The 15107-nt window shown below is 42.5% G+C and overlaps 1 protein-coding gene across 7 annotated transcripts in view; it reads left to right on the forward strand.

Moving 5' to 3' along the window:
* Positions 1-15107, forward strand: part of LOC145353892 (myelin transcription factor 1-like) — a 74636-nt gene that overhangs the window by 29678 nt on the left and 29851 nt on the right. For 5 of the 7 annotated variants that reach the window (XM_080204838.1, XM_080204834.1, XM_080204835.1 and 2 more), the window contains exons 14-18: positions 3047-3201; positions 3763-3825; positions 3950-4018; positions 4554-4616; positions 6234-6317. In XM_080204838.1, the coding sequence (XP_080060964.1) occupies positions 3047-3201; positions 3763-3825; positions 3950-4018; positions 4554-4616; positions 6234-6317 (434 nt within the window). The remainder of the gene's footprint in view (positions 1-3046; positions 3202-3762; positions 3826-3949; positions 4019-4553; positions 4617-6233; positions 6318-15107) is intronic. The other 2 variants (XM_080204836.1, XM_080204839.1) reach the window with 2 other exon arrangements.

The raw sequence follows: 15107 nt of genomic DNA on the forward strand, positions 1-15107 counted from the left end.
CATTTAGTTCATGAACATATTTAGTTATCTGATAAATGAAACAACATAAAACATCACTTGGTTCAGAATACTTTGGATGGAACCTTCTGCTCTCACTGGTGGCGATTCTGGAGACGGGAAGGCCCTGTAATTAGGCAGCATGGTGACAAACCAGAATCCCTCCACCTTTCTGTCTCCACCAAAATTAACTTCTGGGCTGGAAAGCCCATGGTCCCACCACGGGGCATGGTCGCCCCACTGCCAATTAATGACTACTCATCCTGCCACCACTGGGATTAACCCAGCTGCCAGCTGGCCTGTCACCATGTGACATGCAGAACAGGTAAAGCTCGCTTATCACCCACTGGGTGGAGAGTTGGGGGGGGGCGGTGAGTGGCCACTGAGAGTTATCTTTTACCCAAGCTACTGCCCTCCCTTGCCTACCTATCCCTGCGTTCCCCCATATTGCAATCCCCTTCCCCACTCCCCACAGGCCCTCCATGATACTGTGACCTCTGATTGGCTGGCAGCTCCATCAGCTAGTGATCTTGGCAGTCCTCGATTGGCTTGTGATGGGCGGGGCTTTCCAAAAAGAGGCATTGTGGCTCTTTCGCCGCCCCTCCATCTGGCAGGCAAGGCCCTGACACTGCTCATGGATTCCACTCCTCATTTCAGGCCTGCTTTTATCAGTTCCCCTTTTTCCTTTATTCTCCTGCAAGTAATGACTGACTCATAAAGATGACCAATGTTGACTCAACGTCCAATTTCTCTCTCCTGCTTGATGAGTCAGCTCAGATCTAGAACTATCCATGTGGGAAATTTTGATTATTGTTATTCTTAGACTCAGTGCAAACATGTATAAGTGTCTTGCCATATTAGATCATTTTAAAATGTTTTATTTACAAAAAAAAAAGAAGCTTGCTACACATAAGTGAGCCTTAACTCTCTCCAATCCTGTCAGTGGGGAAATGTGGAATATGAAGCACAGTATGTGAACAGGTGCTCTGTTCTTTTCTGAGCCTTCAGTGAAAACACCTGCCAAGTATGAAAATCTCATTTTGCATTTCGACCCAGACCACAGCGGAGGGAAATTGGACCCAAGAGACTGTAACAGCTGGATAGAAGGTGTTTTATGGTGGCATTTACATTGTGTGCTGAGCTAACTTAAATTTCAGATCACAGCACCTCTCAACATGGAGCATACATGAATTAAAAATGAACTAAAGTAGAATCCCAAGAAACATTTAATTTGCAGTAAGCGCCATGAGTTTATCTACACCACAAGATCTGGAGCAGTTCAAAGAAGTGACTGACCAACATCTTTCCAAGGGCAATCAGGGATGGGCAATAAATTTTGGCTTTGATGTGAAGATGCCAGCATTGGACTGGGATGGGCACAGTAAGAAGTCTCACAGCACCAGGTTAAAGTCTAACAGGTCTTTTGGAATCACAAGCTTGCAAAACGCTGCTCCTTCATCAGGTGAGTTAGCGCTCCGAAAGCTTGTGATTCCAAGTAAACCTGTTGGACTTTAACCTGATGGGGTGAGACTTAATCCTGGCTTTGGCAGCGATGCCCACAAATGAACAGAAAATGCATACTGGGAGGATAATGCATGGAAGCCTTGATTCAAGTTTTATACTTGTTCTGTACTTCTGAGTACTTTCATATCATACAAAGCACTTCTGTATGAATACTAACAAAAAAGTGGCAGCATAATTCCATAACCCATCACCAATTGGCCTGCATAACATGTGGTGTATAACATAAGTGACAGGTGAAACCAGGTTTAAGCATGCCATCCTGACCAGCCTTATTGTCTCCACTTCTCTAACCTGAAGTATATTAAATTATTATGCAATATGCACATTGTGCAAATTATGCACATTAACACACAGTTGATCATTCTCTACACCCTAGCTATGACTGTAACACTACATCCTGCACTCTCTCCTTTCCTTCTGAATGAACAGTCTGCTTTTGTCTGTATAGCGTGCAAGAAACAACACTTTTTACTGTATACTAATACATGACAAATGTAAATCAAATCAAATCATTGTGTCCCACACAAATGCCATGTTGAGAATGTGCAGCGGTACGATATATGTATGAATACAGCTACTTCTCTCAAAAAAAAACTTTTTGCAAATTTATTATCTAAAATTGTTCATATTTGGGTCATTAATTGTTAAACATCTCCCTACTTTTACTCATAATGTATTTGTGTTATTTAGGTTCTTAAAATAAATATAGAGAAAGGAAGTACACTAAAAACTTACTGCAATTTTATTGCTTTCAGAATGTGAATACACCCATCTGCATCCTCAAAACATTAAAATCAACCAGTCAGTGAGCAGAGCCCTATTTCACATTACAATATTATTGAAATCAAACTTCCTGTGCTATATAACTGCACCTTAGATGTCACGAAGAGCAGGACCCTGGCACGTTGTGTTATTAAAAGAAAAACAGCCTTAGAAACAATAACATCTCCAAAGAAACTGTCCCAATGCAAATCATATTTAAATACTGCAATCTTAATCGCCTACCGGTCTCCTGAACCAACAGCTGATGTTGTTTGGACTTGGTTCTAGATTGTTTAGATTGTTTCATAGGCTCCTGGCTCCCAACTATCCCTAACCTTCTACTTTGCTCCACTCCCTCTTAAACAGTGTACAATCAATCACATTTCTCCCTCTCTTTTACTCTGAAGGACAGTCACACAGACTCAAAATGCTAACTCTGTTTCTCTTTCCACAGATGCTGTCAGACCTACTGAGGTTTTCCAGCATTTTCTGTTTTTATTTCTGAAGGCAGAGTACTTAGAAGACAATTTTAAAATGGTTTTGGCATCAGTTGAAAATAGGAAGTTTGCATAGCGAATTTCCATTCTGTAATAAGGCTGTTATGTAGCTGTCACTCTGAGAAATTCAAAACTTAATGGATCATCATCTCTGACAAGAGGCAGCCAACTCATGATCATCAGATCTTTATGAAACAAAGGAAGGGGGAAGGGAATGTAGTGACTAATAAAGTACTTTTGAAAATAATTATATTCTGTGATCCTAGATGGAACCTGCCACCTCTTCATTCCCCTCATCAGAGGCAGGAGATCTGGAAGTGATGGATGAAAGTATAGAAGATAAAAAGTACCCAGGAGAGGTCACGAGCTCCAGCCTCAAAATGAAATTTTCATGCAAGGATGCCAAGAAAGAATTAATAACGTAAATAACCGCGCTGCTTGAGAACTTTGTTACCTGCAGACAGTGAATAAACAAGAAGGATTGGCATGCCTGAAATGTTATGTTAAGTTTCTCTGGGTGCCACAGTGATAGAGTGTCTGCTGCCAAAGCAAATTGTCACGGTTCTGAGCCCCTGAACTGCCGTGGTATTTCAGCATCCCTGTCATTGAGACTGAATTTCTACATGCCTATTGCATCACTAATGATACATGGATGTGTTATCATGGAGAAATTGAGATGGGCAGCTCACTGTATAGTAAGCACCTTTCATCAAATCAGTCATAGATATCATACCGTCCACTCATTCAAGCTGTAAGTGATAAACAGCTCTTCCAGTGTGAAAAAAAACGAAGAAAAAATACGTTTTGTATCTACAAAAACATTTTTTGGAGAGAAAAGCATTGTTATGTGATTAATTGGATCAAGAACTGAAGACCCCAATGGATAAGACAGTTTTATTTAGTTTTGTTCAAACACATTTCTTTTTTGCAGTTAGTACAGGTAAAATTCTAACTATTCGGTGTTTCTTCAATTTTTTCTCAGTTGCCCAACCCCTGGATGTGACGGCAGTGGTCATATAACTGGGAATTATGCCTCGCATCGCAGGTATTTTGTTTTCTTTTGCAATGCAGTTACCAATCAGTTATTTACAACGCAGCAAATATTTAGTAAATGACTCACTTGATGTTTAAAAATACATTTTATGCAATTCTGTTGTTTTCTATTGCAGCCTTTCTGGTTGTCCTTTAGCAGATAAAAGTCTAAGAAATCTCATGGCTGCCCACTCCTCAGAACTCAGGTATGTTTGGTGTTTATAACTTCTGCATTTCAGCCTCATCACATCATTTCCTTGTACTTCTTGCAACCATTTGACATTTGAATCATTTTCTGATATCCAGGAAAATATATTTGCTGCAACTCATGACGATTGTAAGTGAGTTACATTCAAATTTGTGTAGGTGCAAATCTAAACTGATCAATTTTTTAATTGATTTGTGCTTTTTTTCAAAGCTCTCATATAAAAAATTGTTCAACCGTTAACATTCATAGGTCTTTTACACATTTTTATTATGTTGTATCTGTAAATGGCATTGCTGTTGTATCAAGCTCCTATTTATAAAGTTTTGCTGAATGGTTAAATGCAGTTTTTCCATAATTTGGCAGAATTGCATTTTACCAGATCAATAAATCCTTTGTGAGTTGAACCTCAGCCATTGCTGTTGTAGCTATTCTTGTGTGATTCAACTTATAAGCAACTCTTTTGTCTGTCCTGCCTGATTGCGCGTAAAAGGATTCTACTAAATATGCTAAAGTAAGTTTCATTTCATTTTAAGGTGCCCAACTCCTGGTTGTGATGGGTCTGGTCATGTGACAGGGAACTATACTTCTCACAGAAGGTGAGGCCCAGAACACTGATCAGCTAGAGTGCTTTAATATCTGGTGGGTTGTCTCTTAACCAGAGATGCTAATGTAGTTCATCAGTTTTTAAAACCATGGTCTGCAAACCCTACGGGATCCATCTGATCATGCGCCAGAAACATTCGAGAGCTCTGAATTCGATATTGTTTTTCTGTACTTGTTGACTGGCTTTTGTTGTTGTATATTAAGAAAATTAATTTCAACAATGAAAGCATTGGTTTCCTTTAGTTAGCTGACACTGTCTTTCCCTGAGGTTAGAGGAGAGGATATCAAAAGACGTGGTCGGTATTTTAAGAGAGTTCCCCATATTGAAACCCCTTTGCAGCTTTAAGTTATGTGTTGCAGACAGAACCTGAATCTGAACTATTCTGTGCTGAACAGTTTAAAATACAAGCGTGAATCAAGAAATGGAAAGAAACCTTCCAATCTTTTCAGCACTGACAAGGTCTAGGTTTTATGGGTGATGATTTTCCTTGAAATTAGTGGTCAATTTTTATGTAAATTCTGTATATATTTTTAAACTGTTCAAGTACAGGATGGTTTAATTATCTTACCAGCCCCTAATCTGCCTTATTAATAGATGTCTTGAATTCAATATTCACTTTTAAATTAATGACAAGGCATTAAAGTAGTTTGGTATGAGATATCTCTTCTGTACAATCTAGGGATCAAAAGCTTAACAGAATGACCGACTACCCTGAAAGGCTTTATGCTGTAACTATGGAGTGGAAATGACTGTTGGCAATAATAGCACACTAACACTGAACGTCATTGTACGCTCATTATTTCAATGGAGATGGCCTGTTTCATTTAAATGGGTTCACACGCTGACAGAGAAATGTTACTCAAACAAATTGGGACCAATTTTAACTTGACCTACTTGGCCTTGATGGCGCAATAGACTGCAAATGTAGGTGCTCTGGTCAGCACATTTGTAAGGGGCCTTCCACTGGGCAGCCAGAGGACACACTGTTTAAGACCATAGGCCTCTTTATCATGCACGTCAAGATACTATGACGTAGTTAGGAGGCCGAGTATTTTTCAAGGACCCATAGCTGACGTGGGTGTCACCCATTTGTTCTGGCGTTCAGCAGACTTAAAGGCAGTAATGCTGTCTGCTCCAAAAGTCTTTAGGTTAAAGTTTTTGCAGGGCCAAAAGGACTTGGAGTGCTCGCCGTGACTCCACAACGAGACTCTGGATCATTGCCCCATCCATAGTCAGTTCCCTGGACTTACCTGTGGGCTAGAGCGACTACTTGACATTCCACTGACCCAGAGTCAGCAAGATGCAGCAGGACGCACATCCAGTACCTGTTGCTCACCAGTGCCATGGATATGAAGCCCGGTCCTCTAACTGACCCAGGCTTTCCGATAGCAGGAATGAGCAAGACATCAAGTGCACGCCACCAGACCGCCACCCGAAAGTTAAAATCTACTCCACTAAGTGTTTATAAGCTGTTATTGCAAACAGTTTCCACCCATATATCTTCTCAACTATCACCACAATTATTCATTTGTGTGAGATGCGTTGGTGTCAAGCAGCAGCAGTTCATACCCTTCACTGTGAGTCAGTCCCATTCTGGTTGTTTTTACAGCTTGTCAGGGTGCCCACGTGCAAAGAAAAGTGGACAGAAATTAACACCGACCAAGGATGATAAAGAGGACCCTGAGCTTATGAAGTAAGTTTTGAACATATTGCTGGCTCTGCTCTCCCGTGGCAGAGGCTAATTCAGTTATGTTTCATAACTTGCCCCCGCTAGAAGCTGAAAAACTGCTACAACTCTGAACTACCTACACATCCTGTAAATAGTTAGAGACCAGTTTGTTTTTCACTAATCACACCAGTGCTAGCTGCAGGTCAGTCAATAATACAACAGCAGCAACTTGAACTTGAACGCGTCACCACTGACATAACAAAATTTCCCGAGGCGCTTTACAAAACGAATCCGGGAAATGAAGAGACGCAGAGGGTAGAGAAAGTGCCCTTAAGGTTAGGTTACTGAGATGGATCTTGGAGATGCACTTGACGGAGAGATGTAGCGCGGTGCAAGGGCTTTACTGAGAATATTCCAGAGTGCAAGGCTGCAGTGGTTGAAATCGTTGTCACCGCGGGGTGCACACAGCGAGCGTGAGTTATGGGAACAGGGCACGTGAGCTAATTCTCATTATTAGAGGAAATTGTGAAAGTAGAATGGAGTGTGACTGTGGAGATTTTTAAATAAGGATGCGGGTTTTAAAGTCATTCTGCTGGTGGACCGTGGCGATTATTTAGTGGTCTGTAAAAATTCCATTGGCAAAAGCTCGTGGGGAGCGAGGGAGAGGGGGTGAAAATGAGAAATGTTTTTAAAAATAGAACTGGTACGTAGAGCATAGCAATACTTGATTTTAATAGGCACGCTTCATGACGATGTTATTGGAGGCCCCAAAGTAAATATAACAATCTTTAGAGGACTGCCACCACATTATATCTTGAATCTTTCTCTGATCCAGTTCCAGCAACTTCCTAGAGATGGTAAGCTATGGAAGGAAAACAGGATACGCTTTACGTCTGGTGAAGGTCAAAGATGAGGTGGAGATCAGGCACAAATAGTTGCATTGCAATTATCACTGAACCAAAACATTTTTAACGACTGAGGTTTTAAATCAGAACACTGCAACGCTTAAAGCTTTGCCCCTTTAAGCAATTTCCCATTGCAGACCGCTGAGAAACATTCACTAGATCCTTGCATTTACAGTTGAATCCATTTTCTCACTAACCTGCATTTCAACCCACGTGCAGGGATTGAAACTGAGTTGCTTGAACATTGTGGGTCAAATTGACAGAAGCTCATACCTGCAAGAAACCTATGGACCACAGTTTAAACATCACACTTGGTAACAGTTATAGAGATATTCAAATCTGTAAAACTGAGCTTTATTATTACCAAAATGTACCAAAACAAACACTGGTTTGTGTCACAATAATGAAGAAGTTGATTTCCTTAGCAGTTCCAGTTTAGGACAGGCAGGAAAGGTAAAAAGAAGCCTGATGTGAAATGGGTTATAAATCATCATTCAGCACCTGGGGCAGCACAGTGGGTTAGCACTGCTGCCTCACAGCGCCAGGGACCCAGGTTCGATTCCTGGCTTGGGTCACTGCCTGTGTGGAATCTGCATGTTCTCCCCATGTCTGTGTGGGTTTCCTCAGCGTGCTCCAGTTTCCCCCCATAGTCCGAAAGACATGCTGGTTAGGTACATCGGTCACACTAAACTCTATCTCAGTATACCCGAACAGGTGCTAGAATGTGGCAACTAGGAGATTTTCACAGTAACTTCATTGCAGTGTTAATGTAAGCCTACTTGTGACAAATAAATAAACTTTACTTTTTTTAGGATAGCCTAGCGGTTATGCTTCTGGACGAGCAAACCCAGGGTTCAAAGTGCCCCATTGTAGGTTGTGAAATCGAGATAGTAAATTGGGACATTTTGAGGCTGGAGGCAGCTAACCAAGAGTGATTGTCAAAAACCTGGGTAACTAGTCCATGTAATTATGTGGCTCAGATTCCACATTATGTGGCACCTCTTAACAGTGTCAGAGCAGCCAGGGCTGCACAATATCCACATACCAAGAGCCCATTTTAAAAGAATTAAGAAAGATGCTCATTTCAGAAAAGGATGGATAATATGGTAAATTAGGTGGGAGTTCAGGTGTTTCCTGCGTGCCTTTGTAGACTCTCCTGCATTGTATAATTCTATGACTTGAGGGTCAACTTTTTCACACAGAGAGTGGTGCATATATGGAATGAGCTACCAGAGGTGGTGGTAGAGGCAGTACAATTACAATATTTAAAAGACATTTGAACAGGTATATGGCTGGAAAGGTTCAGAGGGATAAGGGCCAAATGCAGGCAAATGGGACCAGTTCAATTTAGGAAACCTGGTCGGCAGGGACGAGTTGGGCTGAAGGGCCTGTTTCTGTGCTATTTATGACTCTGGGTCGAATTTTATGAGATTGATTCTAAGTGTCCATTTAATGTGAAAGTGGGAGAGTTCCTGAACCATTTTTGGGTGAGTTTTCACACCCAGTCTTCTGCACTTACTCATTGAAAATATGGCTTAGATTGCTGCAGGCAGTGGGCTGGGCTTAATTTGCCCATCCAGCCTGCAAAGGGAGCTATCACGCATGAACAGACCTCTGAAGCTGCACATGTGAAATAACAACCACAGAGGGAGCTACTGCTCATATTCAGACCTCTGGTGTAGCACATGCGCATTCGAAACAGCCTCACAAACTCTCCCCCCACCACAGCCGTGGGATCCCGTGACTGACGGGAGAGAATTAGGAAGCATTGGTTGGACTAGGAGATTACAGGGACTAGGAACGTCTGAAATGTGGAGTTTGTTCAAGGAGCAGCTACTGTGGGTCTGTGATAGGTATGTCCCTGTCAGGCAAGGAGGAATTGGTAGGGCTAGGGAACCGTGGTGCACGAAAAAAGTTGATTTGTTGGTTAGGAAGAAGAAGGAGGCTTATGTTCGGATGAGGCTTGAGGGCTCGGGTAGTGCAGTAGAAAGCTTTAGATTGGCTAGGAGGGAGTTGAAGAGGGAGTTAAGAAGGGCTAGAAGAGGGCATGAGATGACTTTGGCTGATAGGATTAAGGAGAATCCTAAGGCGTTCTATAGGTATGTCAAGAATAGAAGGTTGGTCAGGGCAAGATTAGGGCCAGTTACAGACAGTAGGGGGAAGTTGTGTGTGGAACCGGAAGAGATTGGAGAGGCATTGAACCATTATTTCTCTTCGGTGTTCACACAGGACGATATGAATGTAGCTGAGGAGGTCACTGGGGTGAAGGGGTGTAAAATAGAAAGTATTGTAGTTGATACAGAGGATGTGTTGGATATTCTAGAAGGGTTGAAAATAGATAAGTCCCCTGGTCCTGACGGGATTTACCCTAGGATTCTATGGGAGGCAAGAGAGGTGATTGCAGAGCCACTGGCTCTGATCTTCAGGTCGTCGTTGGTCTCTGGTATAGTACCGGATGATTGGAGGACAGCGAATGTTGTCCCATTGTTTAAGAAGGGGAGCAGAGACTTCCCTGGGAATTATAGACCAGTGAGTCTTACTTCTGTAGTGGGCAAGGTTTTAGAAAGAATTATTAGGGATAGGATTTATAGTTATTTGGAGAGTAATGAATTGATTAGAGATAGTCAGCATGGTTTTGTAGCGGGAAGGTCGTGCCTTACTAACCTTATTGAGTTCTTTGAGAAGGTGACCAAAGAGGTGGATAGGGGTAAGGCAGTAGATGTGGTATATATAGATTTTAGTAAGGCGTTTGATAAGGTTCACCATGGTATGCTTCTGCAGAAAATGCAGATGTATGGGATTGGTGGTAATTTAGGTACTTGGATCAGGAATTGGTTAGCAGATAGGAGACAGAGGGTGGTGGTTGATGGTAATTATTCATCATGGAGTTCGGTTACGAGTGGTGTGCCTCAGGGATCTGTTTTGGGGCCACTGCTGTTCGTAATCTTTATTAATGATCTGGATGAGGGTATAGTTGGGTGGATTAGTAAGTTTGCTGATGACACCAAAGTCGGAGGTGTGGTAGATTGTGAGGAAGGGTGTCGAAGTTTGCAGGGTGACTTGGACAGGTTGCAGAGCTGGGCCGCGAGGTGGCGGATGGAGTTTAATGCGGAGAAGTGTGAGGTAATCCATTTCGGTAGGAATAACAGATGTGTTGAGTATAGGGCTAACGGGAGGACTTTGAATAGAGTGGAGGAGCAGAGGGATCTAGGTGTATGTGTACATAGATCCCTGAAAGTTGGGAATCAAGTAGATAAGGTTGTTAAGAAGGCATACGGTGTCTTGGCGTTTATTGGTAGGGGGATTGAATTTAGGAGTCGCAGCGTCATGTTGCAACTGTACACAACTCTGGTGCGGCCGCACTTGGAGTACTGTGTGCAGTTCTGGTCCCCACATTACAGGAAGGATGTGGAGGCTTTGGAGAGGGTGCAGAGGAGGTTTACCAGGATGTTGCCTGGTATGCAGGGGAGGTCCTATGAGGAGAGACTGAGGGATTTGGGGTTGTTTTCACTGGAAAGAAGGCGGCTAAGAGGGGATCTTATAGAAACATATAAGATGATTAGAGGTTTAGATAGGGTGGATGGCGATAGCCTGTTTCCTCGGATGGAGAAATCTAGCACGAGGGGGCATGGCTTTAAATTAAGGGGGGGTAGTTATAGGACGGATGTCAGGGGTAGGTTCTTTACCCAGAGGGTGGTGAGGGACTGGAATGCCCTGCCTGCTGCAGTTGTAAATGCGCCTAGTTTGGGGGCGTTTAAGAGATTGGTGGATAGGTTTATGGACGAAAAAGGAGTGGTTTAGTTTAGTGGGTCAATGTTTTTTTTTAAAAATAAGACTGGTCGGCGCAACATTGTGGGCCGAAGGGCCTGTTCCGCGCTGTAATGTTCTATGTTCTATGTTCTATGACCACGAGCCCCACACCACCCAGTATGCAAAACCCACTTCCCCACCCACCATCCAGACTGATCACACCATCCCTCCCTCAATCCAACTGCGTAGCAGAGGACCCCCCTCCCCCACTTCAGGCCCTGCCCCCTTCTGGACGTTACCCCCATAGGCCCCACCCCAGGTAGACAGTGCCAAGGTGCCTGGTGGTCATGACCCAGGTGCCAGGCTGGCAGTGCCAAGACTGCATAAGGGGCAACCCCACGCCCCCCAACTCTCGACCTCCCCATGGTGCCTCAATGGCCTCCAGTCCCACCAGCGAGGCCAACACGCTTATTCCCCATTTGCGGGGAGCAGGTGTTTTCCTCACCGGAGAGAACCTCTACCAGCGAGGCCACAAAGGCAAGCGAGCTTGGATGATTCAGCACCAGGCTCACTAAAGATGGAAATTAACAAATGAAATATATCTCAATTAAATATTATTGAGCCTCTTGCCCATTTCTGGCACGAAGCTGACCACGCCGGAAATCTTGTAAAACCTCGACAGCTGGTAAATTGTGCGTGATGATGACTTCTCGGCTCTCGCGCGATTTTACCAGCTCTCTCTGCCCAGCGATGGGCGGGAAAAGCCAATAACAACCTGGCCTATGACTCCAGTAGGGACTACTTCCTATTATAAGATGAACTGACTCAGGTTGTATCAAGATCATGGGCTTTCATTCAAGATTTAGAAGCAATAGTTGTTACAGAATAAATATGTCATTAGTGAATTGAAACATCTCCTGGCGATCACTGTCTGCCGAAACCAGGGCTGCATTGTCGACTGCCTTTGCTGCTGACGTGTACAACAGGCCCACTAAAAATAAATCAGGATCATTCTACTCACCAATATCAAATCTCAACATAATCACTATCCAAAAAATAAACAATGGTCGGATATTTCAGCTGCTTATACCGGTGCAAAATCGGCAGTCATTTGCATGTGAAGTACATGCAGTATATGCAAAGTGTGGTCCACGTACTTTGAATGTGAATGTGAACTTTTTTAATGTAAATGTAAAACACTTTTATTAACAATAGTATTTGCCTCAAGCATGCGAACGGCCTTTTTGCGAAACTGGCTTTGAGATTATTTTGGGATGGGAAACAAATCTTGCTCTTCTACATAATGTTTGACTCAATCTGCAAAGTGAAAGGTTTTGAAATACGTGCTTGCTTATAACGTGATGCTATTAGTCAGAAGACTGATATTTAATCACAATGCACAGGTAATAATCATTATTTTATAATTTCGCAAGCAGCTGCTGACTCATTCAAACCACTGAACATTTCAATGTCCGTTAACCCAGCTGTGAAGCATGCAGCTGAGCTGTTGTGTTAAAAGATTGAACAAAAGTTGAGTTGAATTGAATAAAACCTGGATTAATCTTAGGAGGCACTGCATTTCCACATATAAAAGGGCCTCACACCTGTTGTAAGGGCAGACAGATAAGTGGTCTCGCCCATTATCAGTGCAGGCATCTTTCAGGTCATCATGAAGCGCAGGATTGGTTGCCCCCATCAATTGGCCCATCTTACATTCTTTCTATACCATCAAAATGTAATCAGATTCCACGCTCCACACACACACACACACACCGACCACACCACCACCACCACCAGAGCACACACTTTCATCAAATCAACACTTACAGAACCACTTGTTCTTTTGTTTGAGAGGTAAGTTAGATTACTTCCACGCTGAACATGTTCACCGCAAGACTCACCTGTTCGGCCCTTCGACAGCAGCTTGCATTTTTATGTCCACGCTTTTTTTTACATTTTCTGTGGTTTGTATCTGTGCAGTTGACGATAATGAAATAGGAATACCGTTAATGTGACCTTCACACCCAACATTTCCCCAAATTAATGAAAGTGGTTAATAACTGATTCGAGACTCCAGCCTTGAACTCGCTCCCACTCTGCTGATTGATGAATTTCATTATTAAAATTCCATTTTGAATTATACTGTTAGAGTTACTAAACTGCATGACCAAACGTTCCTGACCAAATTATATTCTAAAGCAGGTTCATACAAGGTGCAGGATAAAACTCCAAATTCAACTGATGCGCTTTTGTACAAAGTACTTTTGGTTATCTCATGTGGCTTTACAAAGCACATTTCATCTTTGAGCTCATAACATGTAAATTTATTAAATCAAGCGTCCAGACTGACTATCAATTGCAAGGTAGTACGTTTAAAGTAAAGCTTATTTATTAGTCAAAAGTAGGCTTACATTTACATTGAAATGAAGTTACTGTGAAAATCCCCTAGTCGCCACACTCTGGCGACTGTTTGGGCACACTGAGGGAGAATTTAGCATGGCCAGTGCACCTAATCAGCAGGTCTTTGGACATGCAGGTAGGGAGGATGTGCAAATGCCACACAGACAGTGACCCAAGCCGGGAATTGAACCCAGGTCGCTGATGCTGTGAGGCAGCAGTGCTAACCACTGTGCCACCCCATTCACTAATTGTGAAGCTTCAAACTTTTATTTTCACACATTTTGCAATCTTAATTTGTACGATTATGAGGATCTGATTTTCTTTTGCCTCCCCCCCAACAATGTGCTTTAGTCTTTATTGCCACTGTGAACCAAGCAATATTATGCCAACCACTAATGCAATATATTTTAGAATTGCAGTAAAATGCTATAGTTGAGTCTCAAACTGAACTACATACAGCAACCTCTTTCTTCTGAACCACAAACTGTTGCCATTTTCAGGGGCATTTCCTACTCACTTCTGTTATTGCAAAAGTTCCACTTCTCAATCTTTCTCCTTGTTTAGGCTTGTTTCAGAGTTCCACACAATGTTTGATTTAACACAGTGGAATGCTACCTCTCAACAAAGCTAAAACCAGCAATAAAATAGACACATTGGGATTTTGCGCCCTTCTGAGAGGGTGCTAGTTAGATAATGTTACTACCTAAGACCGATTTCACCTCTTCTCACTCATAGAATCAGAGAATTCCTACAGTGCAGAAGAAGGCCATTCGGCCCATTGAGCCAGTGCTGATAACAATCCTATCCAGGCCCCAACTGTTTACCCCAGCCAATGCCCCTGGCAGTCTGGGGCAATTTAGCAGGGTCAATCAACCTAACTCGCACATCTTTGGAGTATGGGAGGAAACCAGAGCACAAGGAGGAAACCCACAAAGACACAGGGCGAACGTGCAAATTCCACACAGATAGTGACCCGTGGCTGGACTTGAACCCCAGGTGCCTGGTGCTGTGAGGCAGCAGTGCTACCCACTGCATTAAACAGATGTTGGTGTCCTCTTTTTACTGACATCAGACCCTTCTTTTCTTTTTTGCTAACACAAACGAAAAGAAGGAAACTCCTACCTGTGTTAATTAAGGCGGAATGGTGCTGCAGGTAATGAACACAGCAGTACTGTAATATCTGACACAGTTATCTTAAGATAGATTACCCTGTACTATATGAGGGGGGCAAACATATGGATGAGCAATGTTTAACAGCCTCTTTCCCAGTTGCAACTCTCAGTGCATTTTATATCAAGGGACTGCTGTTTAATTAATCAATTATCTCTGTGCATGCTAAAGGAACAATTTGCACCAGATGCTAAATATAACAAGTTTAGCTTTTCTAATTGCCATTAACATGATGCAAGGTTTTCCATTAATATCTGCTATAGCTGCTATATATATCATAAAGCAAGCGTAGTCTTCACGTGAAGAAGCCTTAGAGGATGATTTAAATAGACCAGAACACATAATTCAAAGCAAATTTTCAAGTCATACATTCTGCCATTTTATTTCCATTATAAATTTTTATGTCCACGTTCAGGAGATGATCCTCTGCTATAGTGAGTTTCTGTATCAGCTCTTGAGGACATCTTCAGCTGCTTCTGTCAGAAGCAGCAAATGTCATTCCCTTTTATGCATATATCCAGAAATTTGTTTAAATAAAATCTTCTCGGTCTAGCCACCCTACTGGATTAGCATCTACGAGAAGATCTTC

The sequence above is a fragment of the Carcharhinus amblyrhynchos genome, chromosome 16 (assembly GCF_965287045.1).
Source record: "Carcharhinus amblyrhynchos chromosome 16, sCarAmb.v2.hapA, whole genome shotgun sequence".
Taxonomy (NCBI): Eukaryota; Metazoa; Chordata; class Chondrichthyes; order Carcharhiniformes; family Carcharhinidae; genus Carcharhinus; species Carcharhinus amblyrhynchos.